The sequence below is a fragment of the Carex rostrata genome, chromosome 30 (genome assembly GCF_964058835.1).
Source record: "Carex rostrata chromosome 30, lpCarRost1.2, whole genome shotgun sequence".
Lineage (NCBI taxonomy): Eukaryota > Viridiplantae > Streptophyta > Magnoliopsida > Poales > Cyperaceae > Carex > Carex rostrata.
The window spans coordinates 2,018,149-2,034,626 of NC_135947.1; the positions used below are offsets into that span (position 1 = coordinate 2,018,149).

Genomic DNA, 16,478 nt, shown 5'->3' on the forward strand with positions numbered 1-16,478 from the left:
GGACCTAGCACTTGTATTTAAAGGCTGAGTCTCCAAGGCTTGCAATGATCATCACAATTGTCTGCTCCATTGAAGACAAGATACTTTGTCATATTTTTTGGATAGCTAGAGAAAAGAAAGAGAGGATTGCAAGTTCTTGGAAGGACTCGAGAGCCAACAACTCACGTCAAGACCAGGAGCTTATCAACCTAAAGCATTGGAAGCTATCTGATTGATAGCATACAGAGGCTTTCGAAGATGGAAAGTAAGTTCCGCTGTGCATTAAGTTTAATTTCTTACATAGGAGTAGATCTTGGTTAGGGTTTCAAGTAATTAGGAAAACCTACAAAATAAATCCAACACGTGGTATCAGAGCCAAGTTATGTAGGAATTAAGGTTTTAATGATCTAGATGATACCCTTAAGCCATCTTTATTAAGTTTTAATTGCTTTATATTTTGTGTCAAATTTAATTGTTGCAATTAGTTTGATAAAATTTGCTTTAATTAATTTTTTATGCATTTTTTTTTTGAAATTTCAAATTGTGCCATTCTTTGCGCTTTGTGCAATCTTCGAGAGGTTTTGTTTGAGATTTTGATTTGCATAATTTATTGATTTCTTGGAATAATATGAACGTGCCCTAATTTGCGTTCAAAAGGTTTTAAGTTATGCAACAATTTAGGGTTTTAAAATTCGAATTAGGGGCAATTAAGTTCGTTTTTTTTCTTTTCAGTTTTCCGGGTCTGAAATTGATTAGCCTCTAGATCATTATACCGGTTACAGACCTTAGGAACAATTGTAAGTAATTATTAAGTAAAGTATGCAATTATTAGCCTAATTAGTTATAGAATTTAGCCATTATCTATAATTAGTATTTAACTAATTAAGGGTAGGATAAAATAAAAAAAAGAATTTGGTCATGTTTATAGCTAATTTGAGGATAAGATTATTTAATTATTTATAAACAAGATTATTTGGTTATTTCCAAATATAAGCACAAAGTTTTAGTTTTATCTAAATAGAAGCGTAAAGTTATTTGGATATTTCTGAATAACATTATTTCATTATATCTAAATAAAAGCATAAAGTATTTCTAAAAAATATATATTTTGGAGAATACTAATTAAAGTGTTTCTAAAGCCTAGTATTTATTTTTGATGAATATAGTTAACATATGAAAATTAGTTTATTCTAATTAAAGCTCCCATTAGTTACTATACTCTAATTAGGACGAGTAGTCATTTTAGGATACGTCCTAGAATAGGCTTTAGGCATAGTTTTAGGATCTATTTAAAGGCAATTAGGATTTACATGTGTCATTAATTTTATACAAGTTGAGCACTGATTGTTTGCAAATGAACCTCTATGTGCAAAACAAGTGCAGGGTGGCACATGACAAGTTTAAAATGACATGCTAGAAATGGATTTGAGTGTTAGCTTTCCCAAAGGAGGGTTAGTGCTTGCTGAAATTATTTAGTGCATAAGGGTAGTGTATTTTAATAAGTTGCAACACACATGGACTAATGATGTCTAGAAAAGCATCGGGGGCTTGCAGTATAAGTGATCCGTCTGTGATCCTCCTCCCCTCGTTGACTGGCCTGGTCGTTAGTTCATGGATATGTTAATTTGACCCAAAGGTTGATTGACAAAAAAGTTACATGTTTGTACTTTATTCACTACACCAGAGTGCTTGAAGGTAATGATTGCACCCAAAGGTGTTTCATTACTGAATGATGTTTTGGCTAAAGATTTAATGGAGCAAATAGTTTTACACAAGCCTTTAGATAGATTTTAGAATTATGATTAAGGATCAAATTGTGACGCATCGTATCTAAATTATTTCTTTGTTCTTGAATTTTCAGATCTAAACATAATGTCAAATCTAAGTCAAATTAAGCCCCTCATGGGGAACAATTTCAAACAATGGGAGGAAAAGCTGAAATTAGTCTTAGGGATCATGCAATTGGACACATCACTGAGATTTGATCGCCCCAATCCTAATAAAGAGGGTGAGAAAACTCCCCAAGAGAAGGCTGATATTGCAAAATGGGAGCATTCAGATCGCATGTGCATAATGGTGATGAAGCAAACAATCCATGAGACTTTTCGAGGCATAATACTTGATACAAAAACCGACACTATTAAATACCTTAAAATTCACAAAGAGTAAAAAGACTGAAGTTAGTACACTCTTTGTGAAGTTGGCAACAATAAAATACAAGGGAAAAGAAGGGATTAGAGAGCATGTTATTGAGATGACAAGACTGCAACGTGCCTTGATAATTGTCAAAGGGAGACGTGGACACTATCTGAGTTTGAGACTCAATTGGTGCAAGAGGAAGAGAGACAAAGAATGACTAAGGGAGAAAGTGTTCATGTAGTAACATCTAATCCCAAGGGTAAAGGCAAGAAGCGCAAGTTTACTGCCAAGGAAAAGGAACCCACCAATGCAGCTGCAGACAAAGATGAGAAGAAGAGAAAAAAAGATACTTCTGATGATTCAGAACAAAGGAGATGCTTCTTCTGTAAAGCACCTGGGCATACAAAGAAATTTTGCACCAACTATCATGCATGGAAGGCAAAGAAAGAAGGTATGTCTCTTGGTTTAGTTTGTTCTGAAGTTAATTTAAGTTCTGTATCTAGATATACCTGGTGGTTAGACTCAGGTGCAACATCTAACATCAGTATATCGATGGAAGGATGCCCAAGTTGCCGCAAGCCAAGTGAGGCTGAGTGCTACATTTACGTGGGAAACAACAACAGAGTCAAAGTAGAAGGAATATGGTATTTTAGATTATTATGCAGGACATGATTTTATTTGTATTTTGATGCATTAGTGGTTCCATCCTTCAGACGAAACTTAATTTCTATTTCCTATTTGGACAAGAAATGTTTTGTATGTTCATTTGGTAATGGAAATTTTAGTTTATATCAAAGTTCAAAACAAGTTACTTTTGGTGTCTTGTCTTCTTATGATAATCTTTATGTTCTAGATATAGATACTTCACATTAAGAGGTTTTGCATATAGAAACTAGAAAACGTAAATTAACTTGCGAGAAATCAGCAACATTATGGCACAAGCGATTAGCACATATTTCTATGAAAAGAGTTGAACGTCTTATGTCTAATGATATTCTCCAACCTTTGGATTTTACAAACTTAAGTGACTGCGTAAATTGTATAAAGGGAAAACAAACTAATAAACGTAAATATAATGCCAAAAGGTGTAATGACGTTTTAGAATTGATTCATACCGATATATGTGGTCCTTTTCCAAAGGCTACAAGAAATGGTCATCGGTATTTTATCACATTCATAGACGATTATTCTAGGTATGGCTATATTTACTTGATAAAGGAAAAGGCTGAAGCTTTAGACGTGTTTCAAAGTTTTAAAGCGAAAGTTGAGTTACAACTTAACAAACGCATAAAAGCTGTCAGATCTGATCGTGGTGGTGAATACTATGGCTGATATGATGGATCAGGAGAACAACGTCAAGGTCCCTTTGCAAAATACTTAGAGGAATACAGAATTGTGCCTCAGTATACATTGCCAGGTTCATCTGCAATGAATGGTGTTGCTGAGAGGCGCAATCGCACCCTTAAAGACATGGTGAGAAGTATGATTACTCGTACAACTCTACCTGAGAATTTGTGGGGAGAAGCCTTAAAGACTGCAACATATATACTTAATAGAGTACCTACTAAAGTGACTAATAAGACCTCTTATGAGATTTGGGTAAGTTGCAAGCCTAGCCTTAATCATTTTAGAGATTGGGGATGTCCAGTTGAAGCTAGGCCTTACAAGTCACAAGAAAAGAAACTGGATGAAATAACTGTTACTTGTTAATTTATTGGGTATTCTGAACGCTCTAGGGGTTATAAGTTTTAGAATTCAAAACAACATATAATTTTCGAGTCAGGAAGTGCGAAATTCTTTAAGGATAATGAGTTTGTAGGGGGAGATATGATAAAAGATAATATTTTCTAAGAAAAAGAGACGAATAAGGATGAGATTAAGGACCAAAGTCTTGATTTTGTCCAAATTTCGATTCCGTCAAATATTGAAAATACATCTAATGTCAATAGGCAAACTCCATCTCAAACAGAGGCTTAGCATGATGTAGAGAACACAAATAGACCTGAATCTGACTCAAATCCTGACATTGTCATGAGTGATGTTGTTGGCTATGAGCCTGTGAGAGATTTAGAAGTTGGCAATGATGTTCCTTCTCCTGTTAATGATCAAGTTGTAGAAAATCTTCAACGAAATATAGAACCTGCACCAATTAGGAGATCTACTAGAGAGAAAAGATCTACAATATCGAAAGATTTTGTTTATCTTCAAGAACATGAGTTTTACATTGGCATGATTGAAAATGATCCTGTAAATATCAAACAAGCTATAGAAAGCTCTAACTCTCAAAAGTGGAAGATACCATGAATGAAGAGATGAAATCCATGTATGACAATGATGTTTGGGATATTGTTCCATTGCCTAAGGATAAGAAATCCATTGGTTGAAAATGGATATTTAAGACTAAGCGGGATTCTAAAGGCAATATTGAAAAATACATGGCATGTCTTGTTGCAAAAGGTTTCACACTGAAAGAAGGCATTGATTATAAAGAGACATTTTCTCCAGTTTCATCAAATGACTCTTTAAGGATTATATTGGCACTGGTAGCACATTTTGATTTAGAGCTCCATCAAATGAATGTAAGGACAGCGTTTCTCAATGGTGACATTGATGAAACAATTTACATGAAGCAACCAGAAAACTTTGTATCAGGTGAATCAGATTCTATGATTTGCAGACTTAAGAAATCCATCTATGGGCTTAAACAGGCATCTCGACAATGGTATTACAAGTTTCATAAAGTTGTTAGCTTATTTGGGTTTCAGTCTAACTTAGTTGATGAATGTATATATCTTAAGTTCTGTGGAAGTGTGTTTATTTTTCTAGTTTTATACGTCGATGACATATTGCTTGCTAGTAATGATAATGATATGTTGCATCAAACAAAGAATTTTTTATTTAAGAACTTTGAAATGAAAGATATTGGTGATGCTTTATTTTTTCTAGGGATTGAAATACTTAGGGATAGATCCTGAGGTATTCTAGGTTTGTCCCAAAGGAACTATATCGATAAGGTTTTAAACAGATATGGCATGCAAAATAGTAAACCGGGAGATACCCCTGTAGCGAGAGGTGATAAGTTTAGCCTTAAACAGTGTCCTCAGACTGACTTAGATAAGAATATTATGAAAGATATCCCCTATACCTCCGTTGTTAGCAGCATCATGTATGCACAGGTGTGCACACGTCCGGATATTGCCTTTATCACCGGAATGCTAGGAAGATATTTAAGTAACCCAGGAATGAAGCACTGGAAGTCAGCCAAGTGAGTGCTAAGATACCTTAAAAGAACAAAGGATTACATGCTCACGTATAGGAAATTGGAATAGCTCGAGGTCATTGGATATACCGATTCTGATTTCGGTGGTTGTGTAGATGGCATGAAATCAACATCAGGATACATCTTTATGATGGCAGGCAGTGCCGTCTCATGGAAGAGTGCTAAATAGACTATCATAGCATCTTCTACAATGGTAGCCAAATTTGTCGCATGTTATGAAGCCTCAAACCACGGTGTATGGCTCAAGAACTTTGTCACAAGGCTGTGTGTTGTGGATTCTATCCAAAGGCCACTAAAATTATTGTGTGACAATAATTCTGCTCAAGCATAGTTGTAAAACAAGTAAAAGAAATGATAAAAGAAATAGCCATGACAAAACCCGAAGTACTAAGAAGATTAGTCGAAAACTTGCGTCTTTCGCTTCTCAACTCTGTTTTCAAGCTTAGCCGCCAAGTCCAAACCCTAGAAAATGCTCCTCTTGTCCAGAATGACCTATCTGGTGCAAGAAATATCACTTATAAGCTTTTCTGACTGACCTTCCATCAATAGGCCTTGTTTCCAGATTCTGAATTTGTTTTTGGAAATGCCTGACACGACCCATATAAAATCATGTACGGGCCGTGTGCCTATGTTCCTTCTTTGGTCGAGTCAGCGGTCGTGTCTATGGTCAAGGCGAGGTTGATACGGTACGCACAAGATGCTACACGGACCGTGTAAAAACTTTCAAAATCCATATTTTTCCTCGATTTCGCCTGATTCCTGCAAAATAAGAACAAACTTGCAGTAGTACCATATTCTATAGATATTTCAATGAAATACGACCGATTTAATAGTTGTAAACACAGGTTTTGGTACAAAATACAGATCGGGATATAAATAAGTTTGCGAGATATCAAATTTCTCCAAGCTAAAATCTTGCTTGTTCTCAAGCAAAAATTCCAACTTAAGTATCGGGCTGGTCTTTGGACTCACCTAAATGCAAATTAAGTTCCTAAATGTGAAGAATTTACGTGAGTTTTCTATAGTTAAAAATCTCGAGAATCCTTTTGGTTAACAACTTGGACTTTCCTTTATAAATTTTGATTCACCCCACAAATTGACTAATCAAACTTCATATTTTAAGATGCTTCAATAGTTGTAAAGACTAATTACTCGAATTGATCAATATTTCATTCTTTCACTAAATCAATGCCCTCATTTTTGGTGATTACTCGTTTTGCCCCCCAAGCTTGGAACAAGCTTAGGCTAGAAAATCGCGGACTTTGTGTATTGATATATGCAAAGTTTTGATTTTCCACTACTTTTTCTCTTTCTTCTTTCTCTTTTTTTTTATATATTTTTTATTTGGGACTTATTGCTAGTACTCTTATGTTTTCCATCTTTTCACCATTCATTTATTTTATTCATTTGCATATACAATGAACACACACATCTAATGATATTCTTTCATACCAATAGATATCTCAATCTTTCTTTTATTTAAAAAATCTCCATTTCCCTATTTTAAAAGGCACAATTCAATTTCAAAATGCTTTCTTGATACAGTTCAACTTTTCATCTTTTCAATTTTTCAAAACATCTGTTCGCACAAAAGTGTATCACAAAGTTTCAACACAGCAAGCAATACCTTTTAAACCTTGAGTTAACTTCCGATTAAGACTGCAAGTGCACAATCCTATCGTATAGTAAAATGAGGTATCGATCCACAGGACGGTTCAAATATAAACTGGACTCTACTTAAATTAATTAGGTACTAGAAGTGGGAAAATGTTGATTTGGTTTGTTTAAAACTTTAAATTCATAAATTTAATTGCAATAAATAACTAAAATAAAGTTTCCATTTAATAATTAACCGGCCCTTAATAAGACAATCTAAACATCTCTTTTTAATAAATTCAGGTTAATAACCTGTCCCAGTCCGCTCCTCCATATTTTATAACATATGTACGAAAGGTGGTGTTGTCCTGCAATCCTTTAGAACACGATTATGAAAATTGGAATTAGAATCGGAATCGGTTATTTGATCATGGAATCAGAATCGGGTGAATCAGTCGGAATCGGCCGAATCGGATCGGAAACTCTATTTTTTTTAACAGAAACACGTTTTGTACTAAATTTGTCAAATAACCTACTCTAAAACTCATAATAATTATATTTGAAAGGTAACAATCAAATTTATAGTGCGAGTACTATTATCAACTCCCATCTACTAATTATAATAGTACATGAACAACAATATTCTCAATAAAACAATGGTCACACTGTCTATGATGGGGGAAAGATCCGTTTTTCCTAACGGAGACAAATATTTTTAGTAAGATGTTAAATTCAAGGAAAAAAACAAAAGCGATAATAAACATGTGCAAAACGCAATGCACATATTTGGATGTTAATTGTGCCCTAGAATTTTGTAGATGAATTGTATTTGGTTTATCTTTCTAAAATTGCTTTGTGAAGTGTTCGAGATATAATTCGTATCAGAATCTAGCTTGAAAATGTTATAATTTAATAGAACTAAAATGTCTTTCGTGTTGTTAAATTATGTATTACATGCTCTTACTTTTAAGTAATCAAATGAAATTATATATTTCACCATTTCTTTTCCTTTTTTTCTATAATGCAGATGGTAGATAATTTGATAATTGATTAAATGGACAATTTGACAGTACATGAGGTGGAGGAAAAATGATTTATGACATTTTTCAAAAGATGATGATTCTCAGGAAAAGAAGTTGATGCTGTTAACTATTTGGTTTCTACTTTAGATATAAATATCCCCATTTACCGGTGCTAATCTGGTGTTATTTGTTTGTCTTTAAAAGGACTTTATGATGTATGATGTATCAATTTGGCTTAGTGTTGTGGCTTGAATGTATGCTAGTAATATGGTAATAATGGGGCACTCTTGAGGCAATTTCACTGTAGTGCAATATCAGTTTGCTAATGTTAATGTGGTAGGATATATATCATGTATATTTTTTCATTTCCTAAATGTTGTTTAATGTAGCAATTAAAATATAATGGTTAATCATATAGCTTGTATGAGGTTGTAAAAATCATTGTTGGACATTTGAGCTTTGGTGCTAGTTGAAACTGGACGTCTATTTTTATTTTTATTTTTAATGTCTAAAGCATTGATTCCAAACATGAATCAATTTGCATTCAGATTGTTAAAGCATTTAGTTCACAAAATTCTATAACTACACAATATATATAACATAACGGTAAGCATAGTTAAATTAAAATTGCATCCCTTACCATGCGGCCATTCGTGAGATCTACATGAATGGTAAAACCTGACCTTCCGTCTTTTATTTAACTACCAAATCCCTTTAGTTTATTTTCTTAACTACCGAATCCCTTTAGTTTATTTTCTGAAAACCGCCAAGTCTTTAAATACAAAGCCAATTAAATATCCCATCGTATACAAAGCAATAATTGATTTGTTTCCATTTTGTCTCAAAACCGCCCATATCCTCTCTATATATCAATTAAAGAATAAAATAAGCAAGACATTGCTAAAAATCAAACAGGAATTCTCTGTGGCACTATATCTTCCGCTCCTCTTTTCCTTGCACATCTGGTCAAGAAAAAAAATGTATATCTGAATTGAATTTTGAATCCGTCTCCATGACTATGAACTATCGTTGCAATCTGATTTGAAATTTTGAATTTCTCTCTATCAGGTAACCGGACTTCTCTATAACTGGGTTTTCGTTTTGTATGGTTGATTTGAATATTGGTATTGCATATTGAATTATGATGGCATATTTAACCGGATAGTGGATCTGAGGTTGGAATTTGATATGTGATTGTAGCCTCTCATTATTGGATGGATTTCCCAGTGGGTTGGCGGCCTTCCAATGTTGGATGGATTTCCCATAGTATTGGCGGATTTCCCAGTCCGCTCCTCCTTATTTTATAACATGTGTATATAAGCTATTCTTTTGGTCTCATGACTTTATGTACGAAAGGTGGTGTTGTCCTGCAGTCCTTTAGAACACGGTTCTGAAAATTGGAATCGAAAATTGGAATCGGTTATTTGACCATGGAATCAGAATTAGGTGAATCAGTCGGAATCGACCGAATCGGATAGGAAACTCTTTTTTTTTCTAACAGAAACACGTTTTGTACTAAATTTGTCAAATAACCTACTCCAAAACTCATAATAATTATATTTGGAAAATAACAATGAAATTTATAGTGCGTGTACATTATTAGCTCCCATCTGCTAATGGTTACATTGTTTGATGGGGGCAAGATCCGTTTTTCCTAACGGAGACAAATATTTTTGGTAAGATGTTAATTTCAAGGAAAAAAGCAAAAGCCATAATGAACATGTGCAAAACGAAATGCACATATTTGGATTTTTGTGCCCTAGAATTTTGTAAATGAATTGTATTTGGTTTACCTTTCTAAAATTGCTTTATGAAGTGTTCAGGAAAAAAATTCGTATCAAGAAAAATTTCGTATCAGAATCTAGCTTCAAAATGTCCTAATTGAGTAGTACTAAAATGTCTTTCGTGTTGTTAAATTATGTATTACATGATCTTACTTTTAAGGAATCAAATGAAATTATTTCACCATTTCTTTTTTTGTTTTCTATAATGCAGATGGTAGATAAATGGATAATTTGATAATTGATTAAATGGACAATTTGGCAGTACATGAGGTGGAGGAAAAATTATTTATGGCATTTTTCAAAAGATGATTCTCAGGAAAAGAAGTTGATGCTGTTAACTATTTGGTTTCTACTTTAGATATAAATATCTCCATTTACCGGTGCTAATCTGGTGTTATTTGTTTGTCTTTAAAGGACTTTATGATGTATGATGTATCAATTTGGCTTAGTATTGTGGCTTGAATGTATGCTAGTAATATGGAAATAATGGGGCACTCTTGAGGCAATTTCACTGTAATGCAATATCAGTTTGCTAATGTTAATGTGGTAGGATATATATCATGTATATTCTTTCATTTCCAAAATGTTGTTTAATGTAGCATTTAAAATATAGTGGTTAATCATATATTAGGTTGTACAAATCATTGTTGGACATTTGAGCTTTGGTGCTAGTTGAAACTGGACGTCAATTTTTATTTTTATTTTTAATGTCTAAAGCATTGATTCTATACATGAATGCATTCAGATTGTTAAAACATTTAGTTCACAAAATTCTATAACTACACAATATAACATAACGGTAAGCATGGTTCTGAAACTCGGAATCGGAATCGGAATTGAATACTTGACCGTGAAATCAGAATCGAATGAATTGGTCGGAAACGGAAGAATCTGATCGAAAACTCGGATGTTTTTGGCAGAAGCATATTTTTACCAGCTTTGTCAAGTAATCCATTCCAACACTCAAAATAATTAAATCTGGACATATAACAATCAAATTTGCACTGTATTACTTAAAAAAATAATATTTATCTAATTTAAAAACAATAAAAAATGAATAAATTCACAAAACACAAATGAAATATTTTATTTTAACTTTTATATTTTCTTATTTTATTTTGTATATGGTTCATAGGAAATATTTTATTTCATAAACAATTAATGTTTTAAATTTACTCATGTAAAAATAATAAACAACTAAAATAAAGTCGCTATTTAATAATTGGACCCTGATAACAATCCCCGCAGGTCTATCCCCGCAAAATACCCCGCACAAACTGCCAAAAATATCATGGGGGGGGACCGCCCAGTCATTAATGCTCCGCAGAAACTCTTAGTATTTAACTTGAAGCATCAAAGTATTTATCTTGAATTCGCAAAGTATTAATCCCTATGCAATGATCTCTATTTAGGAAAGAATAAATCAACCCATGAGTTGTCCCCGCACAAAATTTCCTTTTTTTTTGAATCATCCCCGCACAACTGGGACCATTAAATAAGCAATCCCCTCATAAATACTTGCCATTTATCCCCGCACAAATTTTCCTTTTTTTCTGGATTGTCCCCGCAAAACTGGGGACCATTAAATAAACAATCCCCTCACCCAATGATAAATACTTCTCAGACATAAGGATAAATATTTTATGATACATTGATAAATACTATATGTTACATGAATAAATACTTATCAGACATAATTGCAACTTTTAGTACAATATCAATGATAGATACTTCTCAGACATAAGGATAAATACTTTATGATATATGGATAAATACTATATGTTACATGGATAAATACTTCTCAGACATAATTGCAACTTACAGTAAAACATCTGTGACAATGATAAATACTTCCCATATATAATCGTAAATACTTGTCAGAACAACGATAAATATTTTCTTGAACTTTGTTCTTGAACTTGTCAATAAGTAATGTTTAATCAAATCAAAGTATTATCATGTCAAGGACAATGATAAATACTTCTCAGACATAAGGATAAATACTTGTCAGAACAATGATAAATACTTTCTTGAACATCAATAAACAGATTAATATTTATTAGCGGGAATTGTTATTAAAGGATAGTATAATTAATGCGGGGATTGTTATTAAATGGCAGTAATTAATGCGGGGATAAATGGAAATTCTTAGAGGAATTAATGCGGGGATAAAAGACAATTAAGGGAGTTAATTTGGAGAGAGAGAGTGCGGGGTTAAATGGGGGGACAGAGTTGAGGGGATTGTTATAATTATTCTTAATAATTAACCGGCCCTTAATTAGACAATCTAAAAATCTCTTTTTAATAAATCTTGGTTAATAACCTGTCCCTCGTTATTTTATAACATGTGTATAGAGTCTAGACTAGAGGTGCTACTTTTACCCGATTACCCAGATCCGATCCGGAACCGAACCGGATCTGACCCGGAACCGACCCGGATCCGATTAATTTGGATAGGGTATGGTTTAAAAAATATAACCGATTAAATTATGGGTATGGGTACAAAATTAATAATTTAATATCCGACCCGGATCCGAACCGGAACCGATACTGTAATGGGTAGGATATGGGTATCATTTAATTATCCGACCCATAACCGGACCCGACCCGATACCCGTATAAATACCCGATAAAATATATATTAATAACTCTGCATCAAGCTTTTGTGTTAGATAATATATTTCAGCTGAGCTATAATTTGATAAAACTTAACCAAATTTATGCTACTGTTTTACACTACCCTTTAATTACATCCTTAACTAGCCCTTTAATTATGCTCTTTAATTTTTGTTCTATATTATACACATGTGACACATGACACTTGATTATCAAATTTATTCTTCCATAACCAGCTTATTTTATACCTTTTTTCTTCTATTACATTCAATTCATAGATTTATTTGAATTATAGAAAAGGAAATCATCATCTCTAATATTTTACTTTCTAAAAATTATATCTCCTCCATCCTCCTGAATTCAAAAGCTATTAACAAAAAACTGAATTCAATATTTTTTGTTACACCATGAGTACTCAAAACAACTAACAACCAACTAATAATTTAGAGTTATTATTTTTATTTTGCTATGTAGCATGATATATTTTATTATTTATAAACATGATTAATAGTATAATTTTTATTTTGCAGTAGTTTTTAATTTATATTGTAATGATTTATTATATGAGATGTTTAAGAAATTATAATTATATTTAAATGTAAATAATTTCTCGAATACTTTGGAGTTGTGACCTATACCCGCTCTGGATCCGGAACCGCCCCGTATCCGAACCGGACCCGATAATCCACAAACAAGTTACGGGTATCTATCTACCCGGAACCGAAAGACTGGACCCGAAATATCTACGGATAGATAGGTATCCGGATCCGGACCCGACCCGATTTGAAACAAATAAGTATATGGATCGAAATTTGGACCCGAACACTTTTAGGGTCCGGGTCCAAATATAATAGTACCCGGACCCGACCCGACCCGATAGCACCTCTAGTCTAGACATGGTCCATTATGAACCATGTTAAAATTTCAAAACAGTGCTATACATCATACATAAACCTAGTCTATTTAGTATTTTGTAAGGATTAAACCTTTCTTGTTCTTCGTTCTCAATCAAAATTACTCCCCTCTTTCTGCTGGCGAATCCCCAAATCCTTCCGCCTATCTTTCATAAAATACAAATTTGACTCAATTGAATCACCAAAATACAAAATTATTTTCTTCTGCTGATTGTTTTCTCGACCTACGACAGCACCACCGGCTGAGACTCGGTCCTGGTTAGTAGAACCTGTCATTTTTGCTTTGAATCGGCTCAACTCGAAGTAAAACTCGGTTAACTCGGCTTGACTCAGCCAGAAAATCGGGAAACTCGACCGAGTCATTTGAGAAGCTCGCGTAGGCTCGAGACTCGGGTAAATTTCGGCCCGGTCCCGTCCGATTCCGAGTTGACTTGGAATCGGCCGATTTTTCCAACCATGACAGTAAGGCAAGAATTTCAGGATATGCGTAATAAATTGTATAGTAAACATGGAAACTATACACGATTCAGAAGTTTGTATGAAGCTCTTTCATCTGAAATTTTGCAACTGGTATACTCATTTCTTCAAGAGACAAATTTTTACAATAAACTGGTGCACTCATTGTACCCTATACGACAAATTTTCTTTCGTAACAGTGGAATTCTATAAGATAAAACTAGAGGAGTTAAAAAAGATGATTACAAATGGAGATGCATTATATTTGGTCTCTCAGAAGTGAAACTGGACCAGAAAAATATATCAAGTTACATCAAATTTTGTGTTAGGAGATGTTCTAAAATAATACAATATTAAATAGGAATGAACCATAAATAACATTTTTATTACAATGAAATTACTAGAAGGGATACAACGGTAATAGACTTAAAAGCGAAGGAGTACAGGATGTAATTCATGAAATTTAAGGATAAACTTCAATGATTGATCGAACACCGAGGGAAGCAACAATCTTGTAAGAAGTAAATCCTGCTTCTTTAAATAAGTTCCACCACTCCTCCTCATCTCGCTCCTTTCCATTCACTAACGTCATCATTAAAATATCAAATAACAGCTGTGATTCTCGGTGCATACTACCAACCGAACCAACAACCATCTCTATAATGATGATCTTACCCCCAGCATCTCTTGGAGGAATCGCCTCTTTGCATCGTTGTAATATCTTTATGCAATCTTCATCGCACCAATCATGGAGGACCCACTAAGTGAAATTGTAATTGATGGAAGATGATAAATTTATGTATGCTAGTAATTGATATTAATTAAGACACACAAACACAGAAAAAAATACTAACAGGATTTTTTTTACTGTACCTTGAGAAAAACAGCATTAGCAGGTGGAATGTTGCTAAACATGTCTCCTGAAACAAATTTTACTAAACCATCGGTTGGAAGGTGGCCTACTACTTGAGGCAGGTCCAAAACAATGCACTCTATTTTTGGAAAAGCATTAGCTATTGCAATAGCAACAGATCCAGATCCACCACCTACATCAACTAAAGAAGATATTCCCTGGAATACATTACCATGGTCATTGATTATATAATCAGATATAAGGGAACTATCACTTGTCATTGCATCGTTGACCAGCGTGTTAAATTCAGGCCTTTGGCCTGTCAGTTCCCATATGGTGCAACCATGGTCCATCTGAAAGTTCTCAAGCTTATCTTGTTTGAACCAATCACCCAAATAAAGTGATGGTTTAACTAAAGTAAAATCCAACATAGCTAAAGGAAAAGGCAACAAACTCGATGAGTCGGCTTTGTTAATAACAAGGCGTGAGATCGGGGTAAGGTCATAGACTGCCTCTTTGTTGTTGCTAGTATCCTGAACAACTAGGAAACCTAAATGAGTAAGCATGCGCAGAAGGCGCCACAAATTAGGTTTGTTGTTTATGGGAAGTGAAAGCGCTGCATGAAGCTCATGAAGTGTCATGGGCTGGCCATTGTTGTGGATTGCAGTGGGAATACCGAGTTGAATTGCACATTTTAGAGTCATGGATTTGAGAAAACTGAAGGTTAGGTTCCATAACTCTGCTTGAGCATTGAGCATGTCACGACACTCCATGTTGGCTTTTAGTTCAGTTTTTGGGGTGCTCTTAGGAGGGTTGGATATATGGATGTTATTGCTTTTTGGTTTCTGCTTAGTGCTTAATTATGATGGAAAGGTTTGTTGCAAGCACATAACTGATCAATGTAGAATTTAGGGTGTCGAACTACAAAGAGTATGGTAGATACTTAGTTTAAACTTTGTCAATTAATTTCATAAAATGAGAGAAAGTAAAGTGCAAATAAAGTAGAATATTGGGGGATTTGTTTTATCAATTCTAATTTTGGGTTCAATACCCGAAGAAAGAAGTTTTTAAACAAAGAATTAAATAAAGCAGAGAAAATGAAAGAAAGTAAAGCACAAATAAAGTGAATATTGGACGGTTTGTTCTATCAATCATAATTTTGGATTCAATACCCGAAGAAAGGAGTTTTTAAACAAAGAAAATAAAGATTGGTTTGCTTTTTAGTTGAGGAGATTTAGGGGTATTCGGTCTACAATCACTCGATAATTCTATCTATTATGTTTTGTTTAAATTCATGTATGGTTTGATGAGGTTTCTAACATAATATGTCATTAAGGCTCAATTTCGTAAATTAATAACATGCTAAGTAATTCGGACTTCACAGTTAGGTCCTTCACCCTAGCTACCTAGACCATAAACTTTTGTTAGTCTCTTATTTCCTCGAATATTGGTACTTCATGATTAAGTCCATCATATCAATATCCGATTCAATTTGAGATGTCCTAATTAGGGTTTGATATCACGGTTAGGTCCTTCACCAAGTCTCTAACCTTAATTTCTATAGTTCCGGCTTAGATTACAAATTGGTTAGATCCTAATCCAAACCTAAGGTATTTGCATTCATAATTTGATATTCTCCTCTCATCCTAGCAATATTGGTTCTTTCGAATCCAACACGGGACTACATCAATTTCAAATACCAACTATGTAGTTAACACAAATGATAAATCACAAAAATTAACAATCAAATCCCATAAAACAATCATAATAAAAACAAATAACCGAATAAAATAGAATTAAACAAATTCATGTATTGACCTAAACCCCTAGAGAGAGGTC

General features: G+C 33.8%; 1 protein-coding gene across 1 annotated transcript; it reads right to left on the bottom strand.

Moving 5' to 3' along the window:
- Window positions 1-14,233: 14,233 nt before the first annotated feature.
- On the bottom strand, window positions 14,234-15,477 carry LOC144546838 (trans-resveratrol di-O-methyltransferase-like). The gene is made up of 2 exons (XM_078295408.1): window positions 14,660-15,477; window positions 14,234-14,546 (listed from the first exon to the last, which is right to left on the bottom strand). The coding sequence occupies exons 1-2, from the start codon at window positions 15,410-15,412 to the stop codon at window positions 14,250-14,252; spliced, it is 1,050 nt and encodes a 349-aa protein (XP_078151534.1). The 5' UTR covers window positions 15,413-15,477; the 3' UTR covers window positions 14,234-14,249.
- Between the last annotated feature and the right edge of the window lie 1,001 nt (window positions 15,478-16,478).

Bases quoted from the DNA above. Each gene is read 5' to 3' on its own strand.
- LOC144546838 (XM_078295408.1), bottom strand. From the start codon at position 15,412: ATGGAGTGTCGTGACATGCTCAATGCTCAAGCAGAGTTATGGAACCTA. The intron at 14,547-14,659 runs GTACAGTAAAAA...AATTTCACTTAG, and splicing joins CTAATGCTGTTTTTCTCAAG to TGGGTCCTCCATGATTGGTG.